The sequence below is a fragment of the Melospiza melodia genome, chromosome Z, assembly GCF_035770615.1.
Source record: "Melospiza melodia melodia isolate bMelMel2 chromosome Z, bMelMel2.pri, whole genome shotgun sequence".
Taxonomy (NCBI): domain Eukaryota; kingdom Metazoa; phylum Chordata; class Aves; order Passeriformes; family Passerellidae; genus Melospiza; species Melospiza melodia.
Genome location: NC_086226.1, coordinates 9,235,481 through 9,259,935, shown reverse-complemented (window position 1 = coordinate 9,259,935; position 24,455 = coordinate 9,235,481). Strand labels below are relative to the sequence as shown.

General features: G+C 44.6%; 1 protein-coding gene across 5 annotated transcripts in view; it reads right to left on the bottom strand.

Moving 5' to 3' along the window:
* Positions 1-11,335: 11,335 nt before the first annotated feature.
* UNC13B (unc-13 homolog B) overlaps positions 11,336-24,455 on the bottom strand; it is a 206,110-nt gene continuing 192,990 nt past the window's right edge. For 3 of the 5 annotated variants that reach the window (XM_063180306.1, XM_063180304.1, XM_063180303.1), the window contains 6 exons: positions 22,234-22,314; positions 21,699-21,846; positions 18,363-18,419; positions 15,745-15,837; positions 14,524-14,683; positions 11,336-13,323 (listed from right to left, as the gene is read on the bottom strand). In XM_063180306.1, the coding sequence (XP_063036376.1) occupies positions 13,038-13,323; positions 14,524-14,683; positions 15,745-15,837; positions 18,363-18,419; positions 21,699-21,846; positions 22,234-22,314 (825 nt within the window). In that variant the 3' untranslated portion in view covers positions 11,336-13,037. The remainder of the gene's footprint in view (positions 13,324-14,523; positions 14,684-15,744; positions 15,838-18,362; positions 18,420-21,698; positions 21,847-22,233; positions 22,315-24,455) is intronic. The other 2 variants (XM_063180307.1, XM_063180305.1) reach the window with 1 other exon arrangement.

Below are 24,455 nucleotides of genomic sequence, written 5' to 3'. Positions count from 1 at the left end.
ACCAGTTAAACTCCCCCATTTATTTGCTCTGAACACTGGACCTTCTACCACAAGTGTATAATAAAGAAGTGTCTCAAAGTCTCAAGCCAAGTAAGTGAATTTTAGAAAACTAAAAGCTCCCAAACCATTAACCAACAGGGCAAAATACCAAGAGCTGATCTCCATTTCTTAGAGTTTTAGCAGCATGATAAAGAATATTTTTCTGGTAGAGTTGACAAATGCATCCAAAGCCACTGAGCTGAATTCAGAGTTCACTGGTGGATGCACTATGACCTGGGCAGCGCAGTAGATGAGTTGAAATGGCGTGCTGGTCCTTCCCTTGCTCTAATTTTATGGATGTTTTACAGAGAATCATAGAATCACAGATTCTATGTGGTTTGGGTTGGAAGAGACCCTAAAGATCATCTCATTCCAATTTCCCTGTGGACAGAGATGCCACACACTAGGCCAGGCCTTGAACAGCTCCAGGGATATGACATCCTGCAGTCATCATTGCTGAGGTGAATATAAGAAAAGCCTGCAGTGAGCTGGACAGATGGCGGGGTGCTAAATGATGAGAGAAGTAGTGGGCCCTTCTCTCACACAAAGTTGATGACCTTAATTAAAACTCATGCTAGCAATGCTTTCTGCCAAGTCCCACTTCTCTGTCAGTGTTCTCAAACCACATTACAGGACTCATGAACCCACAGCATGGGCACAATTGGCTGCAGCATCATTAGCTCTTGGTTTACTGTTGCTCACAGAGGTGGTGCTCTGCAGGGCAGATGTGAGCTCTTACCAAGGGTGAGCTGTTACTGCTTTGGCACCAGGATGGCACCAGACAGACACTGGAGACTGAGATGTATCAATTCCAAGAAGTAAACTACATTTCTTTATTTCCCATTTCACCATCCTATATCGTGCAGGGAAAAGTAAAAGTGGATATCCTCAAGTCACGTTACCCTCTTGTCCCTACTTCCCCTAAGTTCAAACCTCATACATATTAGGCAAAAATTTTGAAATTTCAGCAAAATGACTGATTGCTACAGTTAGTCCAGATGGCATGGAAGAATCCTGCTGACTTTTTTATGTAAAAATCAAAATACTGAACACAGGTACAACTCGGCTATCTGGACAAGAAAAATATTGTGACATGCAAGATAAAGCCAGTAAATGACTGGTCAAGGGCAGAGAGGAAAAAGACTTCCCAAGCAAAATGTATCAGTCTCCTATTGTTTATTGCTGTTTTTAGTGGAAAAGCATTTGTTGACATTACTGCAACTGTGAAATTTAAGGGTTTTATATTGCTTAAAGAGGCATCTTTTTATTGTTAAAGATGGGGGACCAAATCTCACTAGCAAAGGGTGATCACCAAGTGCCATCATGCCAATTATCAGATGGCTGCTGGGAACTGTGGCTTGTACCTGCTGGCTTATGGGAATCTGTGCTTTTACAGGCACAGAAATTCAGGAACCATTTGAACATATGAGGTTGTGAGCTGACCCAGTGGGAGGGGTTTGTTTTGTTTTCCTGGGCTTGACACACTCATGTTTTCCCTTTTTCAAGAGTGCTCCCTGGAAAAAAAGTCTCCAAGGGCTACAAATCTGTGAAGCAAGACTTCCTCTGGCAGAGATTTTGCTATAATATCTTTGATAATTTGTCTCTTTCAGATTTGATAGTGTGCAGCACTCGCCTGGTGACTGAATCCTTCACTTCAGACATCCTTCATTTGGGGAATAATGGCAGGAGTTTAGCTCATTTGGGCTCCAGCTGAAAGAACAAGATATTGTTTTTCCTGCTTCCAGTGTTTTTCCTGCTTCCTTGTACTCCAAGGCGGGAATAGAAGCTCCCTTCTGCAGAAAAATGTGCAAAGGTTGCTCTGCAGGGCTATCAGGTGCTGTCAGGAAAGGGTGGCCTGCAGGAATCAGCTGCTCCAAATGCAGCACTGGCCACGGCCTCCCACTTCTGCTCGTGGCTTTTTTGCTACTTCCAGTGGGGAGATGAAAAGCAAGGAGGAAAATGCCCCAAAACCTTCATATCTGTAGCACGTGGGGATTGAGGGTATTTGTAAAAGGCTGTGTGGGTTTGTTGGAAAATGTTTCAAAAGTGAGCATGGAACTTTACTGAAACACAGAGGGTGTTTATGTCTTCAGACTACACACACACACACACACACACAGACACAGAGACACCCACAAATACACACAGGGGAATAAGCTATTGCTGCTGCCAAGCTTTGAGAGAAAACCTTGGTTTCTATTGTGTTTTTATTGCATCTGTGATGGTCATCCTCAGAAATTTCTTCCTTTGATGAAACTGATGACCTAGGCTTGACTCCAGGCACATGAAAATAATTCCAAATAAGGACCTGCAGCCTGACAAGCTGCTGTGCTCCAGAGAAGGATAAACTGACCATGTTTATCAGCAACTTAAATTAAAGAAGGGTTTTTGACTTCATCACCCCTTTCAGCTGCCAAAGCCATACACCTCTCTGCACCTCTAACTGTGATTAGGGAGGAGACAAATCACTGTAAATTGTATTTTCTGCTTCTGGGGATGCTGACAGACAAGGCTTATGTTCCTTAGTTTGCTGAACACCAGTGGGTCATGAGGGAGCCTTGAGAAAGAGCATCGCAAGGGCAGAGGGTGGGGGAGAAGAGAAAAAAAGATTCACAGCAGGCAGTGAGAGCACTTCTTTCTTTGCAGAATTCAGTTAATTCAGATGCACCTACCTGTAGGCTCATTCACAGGGTTGGTGCTCCCATCAGAATTATGGAAAATCTTTTTGGCTGACAATTGTCATTACAGGAAAACAGCATCTCGGCAATTGGTGAATAGCTTCTATTAATCATGGCACTACCAGATGTGACAGCTGACAGGTTTTGTCACTACACAGTCACAGAGATGATAAAAAGAGGTGTTATTCTGGGTTTAGCTCCAAGAAGAAGCAAAAATACTAGAAAGAGTAACTTATAAAAGCACTGTTTTCCAGTGAATAGTTACCTGTAGTTGATATGTAAGGATTAGTAAAGGGTTTTTGATTTCTGAAACAACAACAAAAGACTTCACATAGCAAAATCAAGTAAAGATAAATAACAACGGGTTAAAGTCCATCTGAGTTAATCTTGCCAAGGAAACAGAGGAAAATATAAAGATTCTTTGAGGTGCATAGATTGAGAGTACTGAGCACTATATACCTTGTCATGGCAGACCTTGGAGCTAATGTCTTTGTCTCAAAGTGAAACAGTTATTGGACTAGGAGAAGTCTTCAACACAGTTTGTGATGAGTACTGCAGACCTGTGGATATCCTGAGTGCTCAAAAGCCCAGACTTTCTTGTAGCATTGTGTGTGCTATACAGGTTTTATTGTAAAGTTGGTTATTTTTTATAAATTGAGATTTTGGCTTGACCGTCAAGTTCCCCCCATGTTCTCCCTCCTAATGGTTTGTTCCTCCCGCCAGTTACCTGTCCATCATTGTAACCAACCCCCTTCATTTTGAGACTTTTCCATGTCAATCATCCCTTTCTTAACATATGATTTGTCCCCTGAGCCTTCTCCCTCCCTTGGGCCATTCTTATTGGTCCAGTTGTGTCCCTCGCTCCTCCCCTGGGCTTCGTTCATTGGTCCCTCGTGGCTCCTCATGTCACGCCCTTCCCCTTCATAACTGCCTCCCCAAAGGTTTTTCCCTGACGCCGTTACTGGCCCTGCCTGGGTCGGGAAAGCGCCTCGACATGTCTGCTCCTTCCTTCCTTTGCCTCACCGCTTCGCAGTCCTGCTCTTGCCTGCATCACCATACAGCAGACGGAGCCACTATTCAGGGGTTCTCGCGGAGAACCTGGGAGTGCTGGGATTCGTGGTCTCCGCCGGTTTCTCTGGGAGTGGCCAGACGGCCCGTCAGCTCCTGTGACCGCAGGACGAGACTGCATGTTATGTGGTATTCATTGATCTTTCACTATGTGCTTATATTATTTGACACAAAGTGTTTTCTATTGTACTGAAATAATCCATGTTACACTTGCAGACTTCTTGTCACTTTGCTGGCTGCCAAAAACCATCGCTCTTCTTTCCCAGAGCACGAGTGCTCTGATTCTCAGTGTCTTTTGCAGCGCACAAAATGTGCAAAGGAATCAGCTCAGGCATCTCACAAACTTGCTACTGCTCAGTGTTAGGCAGGGTTGTGGTAGGAGAGGTCCCCAGGGTCTGGATTGGAGAAGCACATTTCACCTGTGTGCTCTCGTGCCCCTCTCTGACTTGCACGCATTTAGGAGAGAGGAATTTGCAAAGGCAGTTGCAGTGGTTCTGGTTTTCTCCTTCCTCATAAATCATCATGGCTTTTTGAGATTTTGAGCTTGCTGGATTGATGCTGGAGGGTTTCCTTGGTGTTTTGGTGTGAGGCAGTTCCTGGGGACCCTGCTGGGTGTAAAACCTCTTCTGTTGTCACAGTGACTGAGGGACAGGTTTCAAAGGGAACCTGGTGTTGTCCTTTCTGTCACATGCTCTTGGTCAGGAAGGAGGTGGGCAAGGACAGGCAGATGGAAAAAATGTCCCACAAAAGAACTTTGCATCAGACGTCGCCCCCAGAGAAAGAAACAGCCCGAAACAGAAAACAAGGAGTAGAATATACTGTGATATGGTCACCAGAAGTTCAGAGGGCTCAAATTCTCCTGATCCACAGGAAAGGATCACTTCCATGTTACACTTCTGCTAACACTTGACACATGGAACTGAAGGCAGAGAGGATCTACACATTTGTGAAGGTGGAGCTCTTGTCCAAAATATATGCAATATCCAAGTGACCTCTGATTTTTGCAGGTGATTTGAGCAGCATTTCAGGCTTTAGAAGTCTTGAAGAACAGTAAAAGGAAGGATGGAAAAGAAAGTGGAGATGCAACATGGCTTTGGCAGAGCTAGAATGTGCAGAAGCAGCTTAATCCTGGCTCTGATCAGTGATTTTTCTACACTAACCTGTTCAAAGTGTACATTTCTGAAAATTGGCTCCATTATTTCTGAGATGACATGGGAGCAGTGGCTGCTTGCAGGAATAAATACATGATGGTAAAAGGCATTCAGTGTCATTTGTGAGCCAGCTGAATCTTCCCACACATTGTGGGTGAGCAAACTTAATTTCTAGGTACATATCTGAAAGCTCAAATCTAGATGAACTCAAAAAATCCCCATTGAACACAATGGGAAAAGGGAAATCCTGATGAAAGGATTATGGGGTGACATAATAGAAATGTGCAGAGAAATATTAGAAGTCTACAAAGGCAGGGAGTGATAATGAACAGTACTTCTTAAAGCTAGGGGAAGGTGGTGCTAGAGGTTGTACATTAGAGAAACAAAAAGGAGTTATGCACATGGGACTGGAAATGGAGAGAAACTGCTTATGAGCAAAAACCCAGCCCTTGTCTGTTGCAGCAGAACAAAGTCTAGTGAAGATGACAGTGTTACCCAAGGCGACTTTACTGTGATAAAAAACACTGGTGCAAGAACAAATATTTCTACATTGGACGTAATAACTGAGAAGATAAAATACCAGAAAAATGAGATCCTGAAAAAAATCCTCCAGCATCCTCACTCCTAGTTTAAAAGAGGACTCTGAGGGATTATGTACCACAGCCCCCAGGAAGGGCTCAGACCCATGGCAAATGCTCCACCAAGCTCCAGGGAATGCTGCCAGCCTCATCAGGCTATTGCAGATGTTCACAGAGCCGCGTCCAGAGACTTCTCGTGAAGGGAGGAAATGAGAGCATAAGAGCAGAAAAGGAGGAAGCTGACATGTCTGGAGGAAATCCCATTTCAGCCTGACCTATCCACTGCCATTTCACTGCCCACTCCCTCTCTGATGCTGTCCAGAAACTCAATCCCACATTTCAAGTGCTGTCTGCCTTCTCAGTGTCTATGCTGGTCATTCCCAGCCTACTTATCTCCATCCATCAATTTGCTAATCTCTTCCAGGAAGGCTGATAAACCACCCTTCCCACTCCTGCCCTTGGGTCCCTGCTCTCATCCATCACACACCCAGAAACACAACATCCTTTCCTATATGGACCTTTTATCCTCACCATGTGCTCACACAACCACACATCATCCCTCTGAGACTGGTTATCTCCCTCCTCCAGCAAAGTTTTCTGATGATGTCACAGACCCAAGTTAGCCACAGCTTTGAAGGTGATTTCCCAAAGATCAAAAAGTGTCTGAAATCCAAAAATCAGGCTTGTTTTCTTTCTCCCTATTCCTACAAAATTATTTAATATTTTAAAATATTAGAAGTCTAGAAATGATAGTATTGTCAAAAGATCTCAACCATTCACTGTCCCGTCTCGGCTGTTCCAATGGCCTGGTAAGGCTCTGGATGGCCTTGAGGCAGCCTGCGCTCCAAAGGACGAAAGGAGTCTTCAGGTTTTTCAATTCTTCAGTGTTGTTTATTAATTCTTATCTACAATATTTTCTCCCAGCCTGACAGAGGTCCGCACAGCAAGCCAGCCATGAGCACACTCTGACCCCCTCGGGGCGGCCGCTTATTTTTATACCAAAAACTACATGTAAGATATTTACCTTTTCCTCCCAATACCTTTCACCCTTATTGACAAGTGCACATTCAGTAAGAATCAATCTCAAAGTGCCACCATCACCATCGAAGATGGATGACAAGAAGAAGAAGAAGGAGGAGGACAGGACACGCCCTAATTCCTCCATCTTGTCTCTTAGAACACCCCTGTACCGAGATTCTAAAACCTGTGTTTTCACTCTATAATTAATTTATCCCTTCACCACTTATCCCCGTGTGATCTTCCCATCTTCATACAGGTGTTGTGTCCTGTGCAGGATCAAAGTGTAACCACCAAACACTTCTGGCAACGTTCCAGGACTTCTGAGCCCCCCAAGGGTTGTCTCGGTGACTCTGCACATCAGGAATGATGTGCTGAGATCCCACAATTCACCAGTTCTCATCAGGGTGAGCTCTTTCTTTCTCGGCCTGACTTCCCAAGCTGCAGCAACCTCTTCAACTTCCTCTTTTGGGATCCTACGAAAGGTCTCTGTGTCTCTGGGAAGGTCTGACACCATCTCTGCACCTCCCAGCAGCTTGACAACACCCTCTGATGAAAAATGAAAGTGCGTTTTGCTCTTAAGATAGGAGAAAACTCTGATCCTCAAAAGGCCTCCTCCTGGAAGCTGGTCCACATTTTGCATGGTGGATGCTGTTCTGCCTAATATTCCTGGTCCTCACAGCTCAGAAATGATCCTTTAAATGGGAAGGGCTCAAAGAAGGACAAAGACCATCAAAGGACACTGCCACCCTAAAAGAGCAATGGCTGGGTTGAGTAAGAGAGAGATCTACAATATCTCCATTGCCAGGAGGACAAGCACTTTAGCTTCTCTTTGAAAAAAAATAACAGAGGATGCCATATTAATTTGTTGGAATCATGTGCAAAATAAAAGATAGGTCATATTCTAGAAGAACTTATAAATCCATGGAACTGCACTAAGAGGGATAGGAAACAGATAGTTTAGACTTTATTGGAGAGGAATAATGGAGTTAGGAACAGCTCTGTCGTTAAAAATCACCAGCAGCACGAAGAACATCTGAAAGAAACCTCATTAAGTTTATCGTGTCCTTTCTTTTCTCTGGACAGCTGCTCTGGACAGTACCCACTTTTAGAGGCAAGGTTCATGGTCTGAAACCAGTCACAGGCCCTCACAGAAAGCTTCTGGGCAAGAACTGTGAGAACACTGGCAGAATTCGCCCACCTGCTTCGAGCATGCAGCTCTCACCTCCCTCCTGTGCTGCTGAAAATTGGTGTCTCTGCATTCTGCCGATGATTCCTGCATGGAACAACTGGCCATTTACCACTCCCTGTCATCTTTGCCACAGTGCTCCTGGAACAGTCTTTTCCAGCTAAAGGCAGCCATTTCTACCCCAGGTACACCAGCATATAGATACTCACAAAATAAGTATTCTATCTGGTCATTTATTCATTATTACATATATTATGCCTACAGTGTATGTCCTATATCCAGCTATTATTTTGAGGAATGCTCAGAGTAAAGACATTCATGTGCACACCACAGTATTGTTGCCATAGGTAGCAGCAGAAGCCTGATTGTAAACTGCAAAGCTTTTCAGGCAGAAAGAAAAATTTCAAAGCATCACAATAACTGTGAACCCAAGAAATGAAGCAAGATGAGCCAACAATTTTAGGTAAACATGTTACAAAGAAATGCTTGTGGAAACTGATGCTATGATTAAAAAACCTCTCAAGCTTGGATGGCAACAGAAGTGGTAGACTAGTGGATAAACAGTACCTTCAGCAGAGTTGGGTTCTGGGCTTTGTTGTAAAAGCCAGACCTCTTTGCCCTGTCCAGGCCTGTTCTCAATGGTTACAGGCAACCCTTTTTTCCTTTAAATTGCTTTGTATTGGTCTCTCTCCACTGCAGCACCTGCTGAAGTGATGACAAGCAGGAATTCTGATGAGTTAAAACCTGTGAACCACCTGACCAGGTATTGAATTAGGGCTTTAAAGTCATGCTTTAAAATACACACCTTTCAGGACATGCCATCAACTTCAGCAACTTCCCCATGACAAAGCCAAGACCTTGAGTTGCACTTAAGTTAGCTGAATTATGTAATAGCTGTAGAACCATAGAATAATTTTAGTAGGAAAAGACCTCTAAGATCATCAAATCCAACTATTAACCCAGCATTGCCAACTCCACTATTAAATGATGTCTCCAAGGGCCAAATCTACACATCTTTTAAATACCTTCGGGGTGTTCACTTCACCATGTCCCTGGACAGCCTGTTCCTGTGCTTGTCAACCCTTTCAGTGACAAAATTTTTTCTTAGTATCCAACCTAAACCTTCCTGGGGCAACCTGATGCCATTCCCTTGTTACTGATTACCTGGGAGAAGAGACTGACCTCCACCAGCCTACATTCTCCTTTCAGGTTTGTAGAGAGGCATAAAGTCTTCCCTTGAGCCTGTTTTTCTCCAGGTAAACACCCCCAGCTCCCTCAGCTGCTCCTCACAGGACTTGTGCTCCAGATCCTTCCCCAGCTCCTTGCCCTTCTCTGGACTCACTCCAGCACCTCCAAGTCTTTCCTGTAATAAGTGGCCCAAAACTGAGCCCAGGATTTGAGGTGTGGCCTCACCAGTGCCCAGCACAGAGGGGCAGTCACTGCCCTGCTCCTGCTGCCCACACCATTGCTGATACTTTCAGGATGTCCTTGGCCTCCTTGGCCCCCTGGGCACCCCCAGCTCATGTTCAGCCACTGCTGGCCAGCACCCCCAGGGCCTTTCCCACTCAGCAGCTTCCCAGCCACTGTCCCAGCTGGAGCTGCAGGGGCTGCTGTGACCCAGGGACAGGAGCCAGCACTTGGCCTGGTTGAACCTCACACAATTGGCCCCGTGGATTCAGCCTGTGCAGATCCCTCTGCAGAGCCCCCCTGCCCTCCAGCAGATCAGCACTCACACCCAGCCTGGTGCCATCTGCAAACTGCCTGAGGGGGCACTTGATTCCCTTACCCAGATCATCAATAAAGATAAACAGGACTGGGCCAGCACTGATATATGGGGGCACCTCTGGTGACCAGCAGCAACTGGATGCAGCACCATCCACCACCACTCCCTGGGCCTGGCCATCCAAGCAGTTTTCACCCAGAGAACAGTGAGTAGCCATGAGCAGCCAGATTTTTCCAAGAGATGCTGTGGGAGATGGTGTCAAAGGCTTGGCTGAAGTCCAAGCAGACACATTCCCAGCCTTTCCCTCACCCACCACATGGGTCACCTTGTCACAGGAGGTGGTCAGGTGGGTCAAGCAGGACCTGCCTTTCACAACCCCATCCTGGCTGGGCCTGATCCCGTGGTTTCCTGTGTGTGTCCATGATGGCACTCAGGCTGCTCTGCCCCATGACCTTCATGGCACTGAGGCCAGGCTGCCAGGCCTGTGGTTCCCTGGATCTTTCTTTTGGCCCTGCGGTAGATGGGCTCTGTTTCTGCCAAGCTCCACTCAGCTGGAGCCTCTGGTGAGCCAGGGCTGCTGGTAAATGATGGGAGAGGTCTGGTGAGCACTTCCACCAGCTCCCTCAGGGCCCTTGGTGGATCCCATCTGCCCCACAGACCGGTGTGCATCCAAGTGCTGCAGCAGGTCCCTGACCATTTATTTCCCTTTGGATCACAGGGGCTTCCTTCTGCTCCCCATCCCTGTCTTCCAGCTCACAGGGCTGTGTACCCCCAGAACAACTGGGGTTACTATTACAGACTGAGGCAAAGAAGGCATAAAGCACCTCAGCCTCTCTTATCCTTTGTTGCTGTGTTTCTCACCACACCCAATATAGGATGGAGCTTGTCCTTAGCCCTCCTTTTGTTGCTCATCTATTTGTAGAAACTGTTTTATATGGCAGTAGCCAGAAAAAGTCCTAGTTGGGCTCTGGCCCTTTCAATGCTATCCCTGCATAATCCTACAATTACAAGTCCTTGCTGTTGTCCCAACAAGCTGGCACTTCTTCCAGAGGTCAGAAATTTCCCTTTCTTCTCCAAGTTCCAGCCCAAGTTCTCTGTTCAGCCAGGCTGCTCTGCTTCCCTGGTGGCTCATCTTTTGGCAAATGGAGATTTCCTACTCCTGCGTCTTCTGTCTGAAGATTTACTTCTTAAAGAATATCCAATGTTCCCTGATTCCTTTGCTCTTCAGGACTGCCTCCCAAGTGACTCTGTTGCTAAGCATATGCTAACCAAGGAAAAAAATGGCATTTCAGATCACAGAAATTCAGAGACCCACGTTATCATGAAATATGAGTCTCCGAGTTATCTGACCTTGTCTGCTGCAAATTGGCAGAATCCCCAAAAAATGAGGAGGGGGAGCAGTTTACTTGACATCAAGAAGGCTTATGCTTTCATCTCTTGTGCATGCCATCTAAAGAGTATTAATGTTCATAAGAGGCTGAAAGTTACGAATCAAGTTTGGTATGTAATTATTTTTCTTCATCTACTATTTGCAAAGTATCCAACTGCCTTGTCTGAGCCTTTCCATTCAGCACCTTCAGGAGACGATCCTGAGTACAAAGGAAATGTGACTTAAAGGCCAGACAAGAGAAAAAAAGTAAGTAAGCTATTTTTTATGCTTTTCCATGATGTCTCAGAGTATTATCAGAAGCCAAGGACTTCACGGAAAGATGTCCCAGACAGAGGCACCATGGAGGAGGGGGGAGCTGTCTGACTCACTCCTTACTAGGCATCTAAAGCACTAAAGAAATCTACATGCTAAACCTGAGTAACTTCCAAAGATGCAGCAGTGGCTCTGCCCTCCATGGTTTGGGAAACCCAATCACAGTTACACTCCAACAGACAAGTCCAAATGCTGCTAAAAGAGTTTATTAAAGACCATACTAACAGTTCTCATAACAATGGCACGTACAATGATTCAAAATCATGACAAATAGTGTGGAGTTTTGAAGAGCATTATTATAACACACCATGGACAAGAACAAAGCAGATGTGCTGTCTCAGAACTCTACAAGCAGGCCCATGAAATACAGGAGTCACATCATACAGCTACACAAGTGTCAGAGAAAATAGAAAGGAAAAAAAAGTCATTCAATATGCAGTCCTTGAATTTATTGACAGTATTACAGTACTTTATGGGCAAGGACTGGCTTGTTCCAGCTGCACTTTCCAGAGCACAAGGGCAGCTGGAAAAGCAAAAATATCCCCAATAAAAACCCTCCAACAAACATGCCTCAGGTGCAATCACCATTCCAGACCTTCCTGCTCACTAATTTTCAGTCAGAAATTCTGACCTCCCTGCAATTACTTTGCTCAGGACAGTGTTTTGTTTTTTTAACTAAACAAAAGCAGGATGCTTCTTTAAGACAGTGCAAAAATATTTCAATGGTATTGTCAATGGTATTATAAGATTAATGACAATCAGCATGGATCAACCACAGCACGGCCAACAGCGTCTCCAAGATCAGAAGCAAACAGACGTGCTGCCCCTTGACCAGCACTCCAGACTGAAGGCTTACAGAGGGGAGGTGTGTTCCTCCCTCCCAAGCAAGCCATCATTTCTGGGTTCATAGTGAGGAATGGTCTTAGCTACTCCAGGGTAATAAAATGCTACAGAAAGCCTGCAATATTAAATTATCCAATCCTCTGTCAAGCACTAACAAAAGAATATTGAAGTGGAAAAAGCGCATAGCAGCCATGTGATTTGTAATGGCTCTAACTCTACAATTCTAACGCCGATCCCTTCCCGACCATGTCGGTCACGGCAGCCCGAGCGTGCCTTGCGGAGCCGAGCAGCTTACAGCACTCCCACGGCCATCAGGGACTCCCAGCAGCACGTGGGGATTTGTATTCTCCGAGACACACCAGCTAATTACAGCTGCAGCCTGCTCCTGCTGCGCTGCCTTTGCAGCTTTTGGCTACGAGATCTCAGGCCCCACCCCGGGCTTGCGGCCCTGGTCTGGCCTGTGCTCACAGCAGCACATCCGTGGAGGTACATTCACTCGGTGCGCATCTTCAGAGCATCTGCAGCCTCTTCTTCTTTAAGCAGATGTTGAGGTGAATGTATATCACGTTGGCATAATCTGTGTCAGAAGATCCCCAGGCAGCTCCACAGTACGTGTATTCAATGAGAGATAACTGTGCTTTGTCAAACCCCTCAAATCATCTCCTACCAATTTCCACACAGTTGTGTTTGCATCGTAGTGTGATTACGCAGAACCTTTTTAATGCCTGCCACATTCAGAGGATAAAATCACAGTGCTGCATATCAACAAAACCCAGCAATTCCAGCCTCCAATATAAAATAATTTATATACACAAAGCAGAATTTACATGTTAAATAAGAAGAGATTGTCTCATTCTCTACGGTGTCTTACCCAGCTACTAAAAAATAAATAATTCACATCAGATTGATGGATTTGTTTCCTATACAGCACACGTGCGCTATCGGAGCTGACAAAGACAACATGAAAAAACCTTTTGCAATTAATAAAAGAATTGTTGAACACTTGCACATATTGGCACAAGGCAGAAGAGGAAAGAGAACAGCTCAGCTCAGGTGCCTTCCTCTGTGGAGCGGGACTCAGATTTCAGCTTCACAAATTCCTTGGCAACTTCATCATTGGTTCTCTGAGAGAGAATCCTCAGGATTGTGAGTCCAGTCTCATCCATGTGAATCCTGCGCCCGAGGGGGCACCAGCAAGCACAGCTTCCTTTGTCTGCTATGTCTCTGAGCTGCATCACTGCTATCCCCAGAACCCGGTCCTCCCGGGCAAAGCAGTAATCCTTCACACAGACTTGGAGCTCGTAGGCATCAGGACCATCTTCATTCCCCAGAATGCTGAAAAACACACACAAATTCACTTACAGTGTCTGGACTGCAAAAACAAAGGTGCCAGCACCTGACTGGAGGGCTGTGGTAAGTCACAGGAAACTCCTTTCTACAGAAAACCCTGGTCAGAGGGAGAGAAGTAAAACCTGCAGCATGTGGGCATTTTTGCTGATTTATAGCAGATAAAGAAAACATGGTTACTGAAGAAGAAAAAACAAGGAACCCCTTTCATACTGCCTTTGCAACTTGTGTGTTTGTGTGTGTGTTAAACTGTGAAACGAGAGGAGTGGGAAACATTAAAGCCATGCTAATCGATTTTCACCTCAGATGACTTTAAACATTTCTGCTTCTGCTAAGGATGGCTTCATTTCAGAATTACTATTTTAATTAGATGAAGTTTTTGTTAAAGATTCAGGACCTTCCATTAATGTGAAAGCTAACAAAAATAAATCCCCAACCTTTCTGATGTTTCTAAAATTAAAAGAATAAAAGGAAGAAAATCTCTTCACTTAGAGGAAGCTTGCTTTTCCTCAGAGAACGGAACAATTATATGAACACCCCCTTCTCTCCCTTCTCCCCCAGATGTTTATAGCCTTTTGCTGGTCAGTTCTCATCATCTCATTTTTATATGTACAGCTGAGAGAGTTCAAGCCTGCAGCTCCTTCTGTTAAGCCTCCCAAGAAGGAATATGTCCTTATAGTAATGAAAGAAAATGAAATAAGAAGAGATCAATACTCAACGCTGAGAAACACAGCAATTTTAGCAGTGCAACTTGCTACCAATTCCAAGGGCTGTATCCTTGGAAACGAGTTCCGAAAGCATGTCCCACAGGTCAAGTTGGGATAAAAACGCACATTAAGATTAAGAAATAAATAAAAATGAACTTTTAGCCTCAACTCTACCAATAAAAAATACGAAGTTCATTAAAATGACAGAGCACAGTAAAATGTGTTCATAGGGCACACACAGAGCATTTCAGAAGGTGGCCAAAGGACACTGCTGGTGTAGAACAAACCTCTGCGTCCCACCCTCAGAAAAAAACTTCCATAATCCAGCTTTTCTGCCAAGACATCAAAGACAGCACCAAGCTGCTGGTTCATGTTCTCTTCTTGGCCCTGTGCAGACGGTCTGGGGACACTGGACAACCCTATCTGTCCCTCTGCATCTGCACTTGCCATGCCAGATCCTCAGGATATTTTTGAGACTTACAAATGAAACGTTTCATTGTATTTTGGAGCCCAGTTGTTGCTCTTTGACTTGGTTGTGAACTTCCTCTTCTTGTCACTCTGGTGGGGCCCAATCATGGTGATCTCAACAAATGGACGGAACATGCCGGATGTCTGCCACTTCAGGTCATTGGCTGCCACAACTGCAAAAGAGAGTCACAACCTGGTTCACAGCAGATACTCATTTGTATTTTTTGCTCTGGACATCCTTCGGCTCTGCTCTGCTTTCAATTTCTTGTTTCTAACTCAAAACATGACAGTGTCACAACACATATGGGCAGGACTTTTTTGTAATGCAAGGATATGCTTTTTTGATCTAGGTAAAGTTCTATGAAGGGAATTGAATGTGTGCATTAGTATGTAACTTCTGCCATACTGATTGTCAAGAAATAAACCCAAGAAAACAGGCATTCCTCCAGCTCCGGGCAGGCTGCCCTGTTCCATGCTTACATCACCATTATGTCTGGGATAAGAAAAAAAGGGGCATTTTGGAGGCCAATATTAAAGTCTCTGTTGAAAAGGAAAATGGGATTGCAGGTAAGAAAAACAAAGCCCACAAGCTGCGTGTGGTTTCAGGATCCAGAATTATTAGCTTTTAATTCTCATTCTATCTCAGGTCACTGCAGGGAGCAGACTGAAGCAGAGGAAATAGCTCTGAATACCAGCTTTTGCACTTCAGTGTAGATTTAACCAGAAGAGAGGCCCAAAGAACTGTTTATATAAATCTTCAGAGGAAATTGAAGTAGTTAAGTATGCTGTATTCAAGTGAAGGAGACGAAGGAGGAAAAGGAACCCTGGGATGAATCACTGCTTTGGTTGTTTCCAGAGTGGCTGTTCAGGGACCAGTGTGGCCTTCAGGACTGGGGAGAGGAGCCTCTGAGCTCTCAGGGCCTCTGTGATCTCTGGGTGTACACCGAGCAGTTTCGCAAGATGAGCCTGCCCCACAGACTAAACTGTGGCGCCTGGCGAGAGCCACCATCTGATTTTTGTTTACTCGCACACATCGCTGCCAATAAACAACCGGGCTGTGCGCTGCCATGTCACCGGCTGGACAAGCTCATTTGCTGTTTCCCTACATGTCCCTGATGTGAAACAGAGAAAACAATCCTGGCCTGAGATCCCACGAGCTAACACAGAAATGTCCTGACTGCCAGCTGGAGATCGGCCCCGTGGAGCCCGAGCAGCAGCACGTGCTCTGCCATACCTTTCACCGTGACCTTGTGCTCCCCGGTTCCTGGGTGGGTGTACAGGTCGATCTGGATGGACACTTCTCCCACAGGATCATCCACACCGGAGCCTGTTGGGAGGAAATGGACACCCCCCCCCACGCACACATGGATTACTGGTCATTGGCACAGGTCTTTATGGCCTCAGGAAGACAATGTGGTGTTTTCACAGCACATCTCCCAGAGCCAGCTTTTCAGTCAGCCCCGAGAATGTCACAGTAGTGCAAGATAACATCAGGCTCACATGCCTAACACACATAAACACCAACACTTCTTCCAGTCCACCAAAGATTGCATCCTACTGAGAACAGCAGTGAAGGCTTTTAAAGAATTTAAAAGACCTCAACAGTGGACCATCATGGGGAGCAAGGATTTTTCAGAGGTTCCTGCCAAGCTACTGTGTATACATGCAGGCATTCCAGTGGTGGACATTGGCATTCTTGTCTGCTCAGGGAAGAAGGGAGGACAAAAAAAATCAACAAGAAAAGAAAAAGAAGAAGAGGACATCACACAACAGAGGAAATATAGGCAAAAAATATATAGGTATTAGTGATTTGCACAGAGCCATAATGCAGTCTCACCCTACAAGAACCTTCCTGCATGTTATACATCACCTACAAGTTGTCATCCTGACTGTTTATCTGTTTCCCTCTGGAAGATGATGAGAACTCCTTCTTTGTTGTGCATCAAAAATGATGAGAGAGAAGCACTCACAATTTGCACACTTATTTCTCTTTATCAATTAGCCAGGGAGAAAACAAGATGTAGTTTCCGAGGGAAAAGATAACATGTTCATAAAAGCGGGAGATCTCATGAACATTACAATTCATACATTATGATTTTTTCCAACTTTTTAACTTTTAATCATAATTATCATCATGTAATATATGGAAATGACATTTTTTTTCTGGGTAATAAAGTTAAGATGTCATGTAAATTACAGAAAATGACTGCTTTGCAAAATGAAAATCAAGTTTTGAAAAGAGAGTGAGATTTTTCTGACTTTCTCTTTGATAACTGCCTGACCTCAGGTTGACAATTAGCAATGCTGTCGTAATTGAGATATCTAGAGGGTAATTGAGTACCTATGAATAGCAGTTGTTCTGTCAAATTTGAGGGTAAGATACATTACTAAGTGAAAAACTGGTCTGTTTGAAATTCTAGCTAAGGAGATTGAGGATATCATTACACAAACATTTTGATTAGACTGATCTAACAAGTCAACTTTCACAAGAATGGTCTGCAGCAGCAAAACCACTCATTTAAAAACCAAGAGGTTGAGTGCCAACCAGTGCAATTCTCTGAGGAAAATTATATGCCACAGAACTGTAGGCAGTGAAAGTCAGATTAATATACCAGTAAAAACATCTGAGCAACCAAAACAGAACCTCAAATTATTACCTCGGGGTAGGTTCTCATTCTTGACCTGAGTACATTAAATAATCTTCAGGGTGCAACAAATATGGTCTTGAACATACTGTTTCCTTCCCGCTTAGAAGGGCAATATTGCTTTTTTTCTGTATATAAGCACAGAGCTTAAAAATTGGTAGGCTTAATTATTGACCTGATCCATCTGCTGGTGTGGGTCTGTCACTTCATTGTTGGCATTTTCCACAGGAAGAGGCAGAATTTCCATCAGTATGCAATGGCCACATCCACAGAAACATCAGCCACCAAACATTCAGATCTTTATTGATCTTTAGTGTAACTAATAGGTTATAAAGGAGATGCTGATGCCTCAGAAGAATAAGAGCAGAATCATCCCACTACCTTTGAAGAAGACAAAACTCATACTACAGTTTTTTTTCCTACCTTCATTTTTGTCTTTTCATATAAAAAATCTTGTTCTATGAACTGATATTTTCAGAGACATAAAACTACTCTGATGATGACCAACAAAAATATTCTGAGCATGTATATCTGTGCACATACACACACTTGTACGCTTAGTGACAAACACATTTAATTCTTGACATGAAAGCCTCACTGGTATTGCAATGCTGAAAGGTGAAACTGCAGAACTGAGCTCGTGCAAAGGGTTATAGATGTGTTTCACCTGAGATAATAAAAAGACTTTGGACAGCAAAAAATAAATTAAGAGATGAAACACTGCAAGACTTAATATATGTAGGGGTCTCCTGGGCATCCAGACCTTTAGATAACCCCCCTTCAAGCCAGATGGTTCAAGCTTGGCCATAACCTTGAGTGCATATCCAACATTCCTGTGTATTACAGTAGCCCTTCTCAGCAGACCACACGCATGCAAGCCCAGGACTTGAAACACACACCCCATGGTGAAGGGAAGGGGAACAAGTCTGCAGCATCTCCCAAAAACCAGTCCATTTTCAAGACAGCTTTCACATCCCATGAATAAATCTCAAGCATGGGAACAGGTTCTCAGGCAAGGTACAGACTTCCAAACCACACAACCTGTGGCTCAGTCTGTGGGACGCAGGCATTCAGTGCAAGTTCACTTCTACAAAGGAACTACAGGGAACAGGACTCTGGAAAAGGTTTCTGAGCATGGGCAAGATGATTTGAAAAGCAAGGCAGTTGGGTAATGTTGTTATGGTAACAACATTAATCTTGAACATACCCTTATCAGGAAGAATGTCCTCATTAGCGGTAAACCTTATACCTTTCCCATCATGCACTGAGACATGAATTCAAAAGGCAAGAAAGCAAGCAGGATAAAGAGAGAAGAGTATGAATTACAACACAATTAGCAATGGCACTTAAACACAAGGCAAGTATTCTAGCTCTTAACAGACAAAATATCCACCTTCTGCACCAGGATTTGGAGAGCAAGGCTGTCTGCAAGTAAGGCATAGTCTGGGTTAAAACAGAACGAAATTTGTGCTGGCATAACTAAACGGCAGCCCAGATCCAATGTGCAGAGCAAACGTTTAGCAGCACAGTGCCACATAAGCCTACCCAGTAATGACATGAAAGCAGTAGGTACCTCACAAACTGGAAGGTGCAACCACTGAGCCGGGAAGTAAGAGAAGCAAACAGCATTTTTAAATGATACTGCATGAAGCCATGTCCTCCCAGGAGATTGTGGCACTTATGCAAAGGGAAACCTCAGTCACAGAGCTCTGGTAAGCAAATGTGAGCTGTAAATAATAGTGCTGTCCCTTCTGTCCCTCCAACCTGTGTGCAGTTCTCCAAACCCATCTACCAGCCATAGTTAATGAGAAGAGTAAGCAATTAATATCCTTCTTTAGCCCCAGTGGGAGAGAGGGACTCACAGAATCACAGAATATGCAGAATTGGAAGTGACCCACAAGGGTCACTGAGTTCAGCTCCTGGCCCTGCACAAGACCATCCAAAGAGTGACACCTTCTACCTGATAGCATTGTCCAAGCATTTCTTGAACCCAGGCTTGGTACCATGACCACTTCCCTGGGGAGTCTGTTCCAGTGCCCAGCCACCCCCTGGGGAAGAACCTTTACCCTGATATCCAACCTAAACCTCTCCTGAGCACTGATTCTGCAGATATTAGGTGGCATAGCGCAACTCTTTTATTCCCCAAACAGGATCCAAAATTCTCAAGCCTGCTAATGTACAAGATACTGATTTGGACCAGTGGCCAGCTGCCCAGTACTTGTTCCCTACAGTGGCTTAGAATTAGTCACAAAGAACTGTCATCAGTCAGCTTTGAGATCTAACTGATGACCTCGTAACGTGTGTATATGATGCCCTAAAGCAAGAACTTCATTCTTTCTAAGCTTCTTAAAAAATACATAAATACACCCACTTCTGTGGCAGCCTTGTATATTCCTGCTTCTGAGAGGTAATGATAATGTTCCATTATCTTTGTGTTTCTGCTAAATACTTGCCCTCAGTGAAGTTTTACAGTCAAATCATGCATTGCATGAAGCCACTTTCTCATATCATCTTTGAATTGTCACTTTTGTGTCTTCAATGGAGCACTTTCCTTTCTCTAATTTTAAGTACTCCAGACTGTAGTATAGACTGCAGGACATCAGTGCTGCACACTTTCTTGTACCTTAGCTCAGCATTTATTTAACAGTAATTTAACAGTATCCACATAAAAAACTAGCTTGGATATATAATTGGAAATATGTGCAGGGAACAGCAAATATTGTAAGCATTCACTCAAATGTGCACTCAAGTTCCCCATTAAAACGTGGTTTGTGTAAGTGATGGCAACAGCCAGGTTCCTGGAGTCCCTAGTGGATGCAGCAGTCTTTGACCTGTCTGGCCACTGGATGTCATCATTGCTCTGCTGGGACACAGTTGCAGGACCATTCTCTCAAAGGTACGGATTTTTAGTTTAATTTCAGTGTTTTAATGCAGTATGTTTGAACATAAGGAAAACTAGACTGTGCTGCTGTGGGCAAAGATCACAGAACCACAGAGCCATCATGGCTGGAAGAGACCTGCAAGGTCATCTAGTCCAACTGTTAATCCAGCACCACCAAAATCATCCCTAAACTATGTCCCCAGATTCCACATTCAGACACCTCTTGTACACTTCTAGAGATTGTACATTTCTCCACCACCTCCCTGGGCAACTTATTCCAATGTCTAGTCACCTTTTCAATGAAAAAATAAATTCTAGTATCTAACCTGAACCTCCCCTGGTACAACTTCAGGCCATTTCCTCTCATCCTTTACCTGAGACATGGCAAAAAAGACCAAATTGCACTTCACAATCTCCTTCCAGGTAGTTTCAGGTCCTCTCTAAGCCTCCTCTTGATGACTCAACCCACCAAAACTGAAGTAAACTTTCCTCTTTAGAAACAAACCCTGCTTTGCTCACAGAATCTCTGAACTGTCTACACTGCTAAGGGAATGCCAGTATCAAGCAGCCTCATTTGCACACAAGGGAATGTATGTGAGCTAGGGAGTGCTGTCCCCTTGATGCTGGGACTTGGTGTGATGACCTGCTGGCAGAGCTAGTACAGTCTGTGGGGTTGCCAGCTCTCTTAGGCTTGGAAGGATTGAACAAAAAGGATTCCATTCAAGGAGATTGCAGAAGGACAAGCCAGGGAGTTGTATGACTTTGCTGCTGGGATGAAGTAGCTTAATGCAAGGCTTTTAATTAAACCGCCTGAAAACACAAAAATACCAGTTTTTGTTTAGACCCAACCCTTTGTAGCATCTGTCTCCTCTTACTGAGAATAGTGACATTCACAGTCAGCCAGTGATGGTCCTTGACTGGAGACCAAATTATTCTGTACAATAATATGGAGATGTTCGCATGGAAGCAACAAAATTAACTGTTTACCTCCACATTCAATGAAACAGCACCACAAAGCCATAAGACTTCTCAGAGAGTCACCAAACAGTTTGGTGACCCATCCTAGCAGCTTATTAATATGTTGTGTGGCAATCTGTAATCATCGAGCTCCCACATACCCTGTACTGGCTGCAGACAAAACAGCGCATTTGCTGCTCACCTCAGAGACTTCTCCCTTTACAGGCAGCCTGTAGCTCTGTGAGTCACCACGTTGCTGTCACTCAGCCTTAGTCAGGGCCACTCGGGCTGTGCCACACACACAGCTGGCCTGTGACACAGACACTGACAGGTTTCTGCAGTGGTGTCTTGCTGAAATGGTGCCTCACACCACCGCACAAGCCTCAGCACAGTAACTTCAAATTTCACTTAAGCCACCCACCCACATTAATTCATGAAACGTGACTGTTAAGCGAGGACTGCAGAGAAAAAAAGACCACAAACACCCCAGGCCTTATGTTTCACATATTTCTGCTCTCCCCAAATGTAGTCATGGAGTGGCAAATAACCCCCTTTCCCTCTTTTCCAGTTTCACCAGCTCCAAACTGTCACACTTTCAGAAATGCTACTGCCAAAAGCACTCTTACAAACTGGCAGTACAAGGGAGAGGAATTATGAGCAGAGCCAAGAGCTCCATTGAACCCTGCCAACACAAAAGAGTCTTACCCTGAGCTGTCTGAGACTGGACAAACGTTTTGATGAGAGTGTCCGTGGTCTGAGTGTAGAGGGAGAGAGCATATCGAAGTGACTGTAGGTCTGGACTCTTCTCCAAGAAGGTTTTCTTCAGACCATTCCCACCAGCATGGAAATATTGCTAAAAGCAAAAAGAAATAGGAAAGGTACTGAGCAAGAACTGCAACCAGCAACCAACGTGTATGAGCAGTTGTGCATACAGATACAGCTGGAAAAATTCACAAAATAGCTTCTATACTGGAAACCCAGCCCTCAGACCAGCTGATACCAACTGGTCATGGCATTCCTCTTCCAGAGCACTTAAATATGAATATGCTGACTCGCAGCACACCAGTCCCCTGAACCTCTTCAGGTGTACACATATATAGCAGTATTCACTTAGAGCCTTTATCACTGTGACAGCAGGGACAAACTCCTGCCATCTCATAAACCAGGACAGGCACTGTCCTCCCGAAGAGGACTTGGGGACGGAGTTGGGAACAGCAGAAACAGAAATGGAATCACTTACTTTGATTGTATCCAGTGCCAGGTCCAGAACAGCACACTGCTTTGGAGTGAGGCTCCTGGTTTCTTCTCTCACCATATGATCCTGCAAACAACCATTGTATTTGACATAAGTCAGTTGTCAGAGGCTATAGAAAAAGGAGTCCCCAGCATCACCACTTTCTCCAGATTCAAGCTGTATCTGCATGGTGGCAGCATTAATTCAACTGTTCAAGGAATGCTTAATGGAGTCTCTCAGAGTCGTTTATTATAGCTTAACTTGGAAATAAACTAATTTTCTCTTTTTCTTGCAGGCACAGAAGACATAAATAAGGAAAGAACTGGACAAAGGTAAGCAGCAATTTAAAATCACAGTTTGTCTCTCGAGAAAACCTAAACAGAAGCCTGCCTGACACCACTGTCATTCTAGAAAAGCCACGACAAAACTCTCCAAATACCATCTAAATCAAGGAATTCTGAGAACTAGGCATTAGTGAAAGTTGTTATGTGTCTGTTGTTTGTGGATTTTTTAAACTCTTCCAACTACAGAGGTCACTAATTCATTCCATCAGTTGTGAAAAAGAAGAAAATAGATTTGCTAAAAGAAGACATTGTTCCCATTAAGACCCACCAACTCTAACAGCAAAAAGCCAGTAATCACTTGGGAAAGAATTCCCTTTTCTGCAGTGGAAGCACATCCCTGCTAGAGTCCTGGCTGACTACAAGGATGTGCCTTCACTAAGCTCTTTCTCTGATGCTTAGTCTAGACCCCAGGGGAAAACAGCGTATTTCAGGAAGCCAAAGCTTTGCACAAACCCATATTCTAACTGAGTAGCTGGAGGGTCAGGCCAGTTGACTTCAGGTTGGGGCTCTAAAGCATTCATAAAAAAGATGTAAGCCAATCAGGCAAAGGCTTTATCCCTACTTTAAACATGTCCTAGGCCCTCTAGACACTTCCCAGGAGACACATCTGCTAAATTGCCTCTGTGTAAAGCACACCTAGTGTGTGGCATCATGTGTGGGTTTCACAGGGACAAACCTGGCTGTCTTGCAGCTTGCTGATTCTTCACACTGCCTGATGCTGTCCCATTCATTATCCACTGCAATCCATCTCCTACCTGATGGATACAGGGCTCTCTGCAGTCTAGGGACAGCCATAAAGCATTTGCCACACTTCTCACAGACATCTAGCTATCAACTTTACACAGTGAAGCCTTGAACTGCACTGAGGATGCCTCTCAAGCTGTCAGTTTCTCAGACAAGTTCACACCCTGCTTTCTTGAGTAGCAGAGATGTGCCTCAGTGTGCCTCTTCCCCCACACAGGATGTCCCTGGTCTGGGGGCTGTGTGCAGGGGCACAGTACTTGGTGAGCTGCAGCGTGCCTTCTGCTGTGATATGCTGTCCTGAGGGGAGCAATAGCTCTCCTCCTTTTTCTTCATGAGCTGGGGGTAATTCAATTGAAGATGATGTGGCTTCACACTTCAGTACACAGAGACTTCAGTGCACAGAGGGTAAAGTGTTCTTTTCTCTGTCTCACAGTCAGATTAAGCACAAAATCAGACAGAGCCCAAGGCCACGTTCATGGGAAAGGCCAGTTTAGTCAGGGTAGCTGTGCTCCCAAGGCAGAGCTACTTTCACATCTGTTAAAATTACTTTCTAGGCCTGCCTGTCATATTGCCCCAACTGCCACAGAAACCAGGTGGTCAGCACTTTTCTCTCAAACACCTACAAAGCTCATTCGGCCCCACGGAGAGGCCACTCCGCCCGTGCCCATGCTGTCAATGCACAGCAACACATCACTGCTTTCTCTGAGTTTCCCAGTGTCATTTCCTTCAACACATTATGTAAAAATAATCCAGACACTGGACTGGTAATACTTGCACCTACTCAGAGAGAAGCCCACGACTGTCATTCCTGTGCATACCTGCCCTCTGCAAATCCCACACTGTTCCTATAAAGAACTGTGCACAGTGCTACCTTGTGCTCCCCAGATTGCCAGCCAGGAGCAAGAAACAAATATTTACATCAAATAATTATGCAAGTTCAAGCAGAAGAAGTAAAAAAACCCAAAACTACCCCAAACAACCCAACAAACTTTTCCTGATCTCTCAGCCTCATCCTTGTACTCTCCATAAGTATTTTCAGAAGAAACTCTGTGGTCGGAGCCTGGCTGTTTATCCTGGGGACAGCACAAGGGAGAGAAGGCAGCTGCTCCCTGCTCCAGTTGCTGGCTATTAAGTAAACTG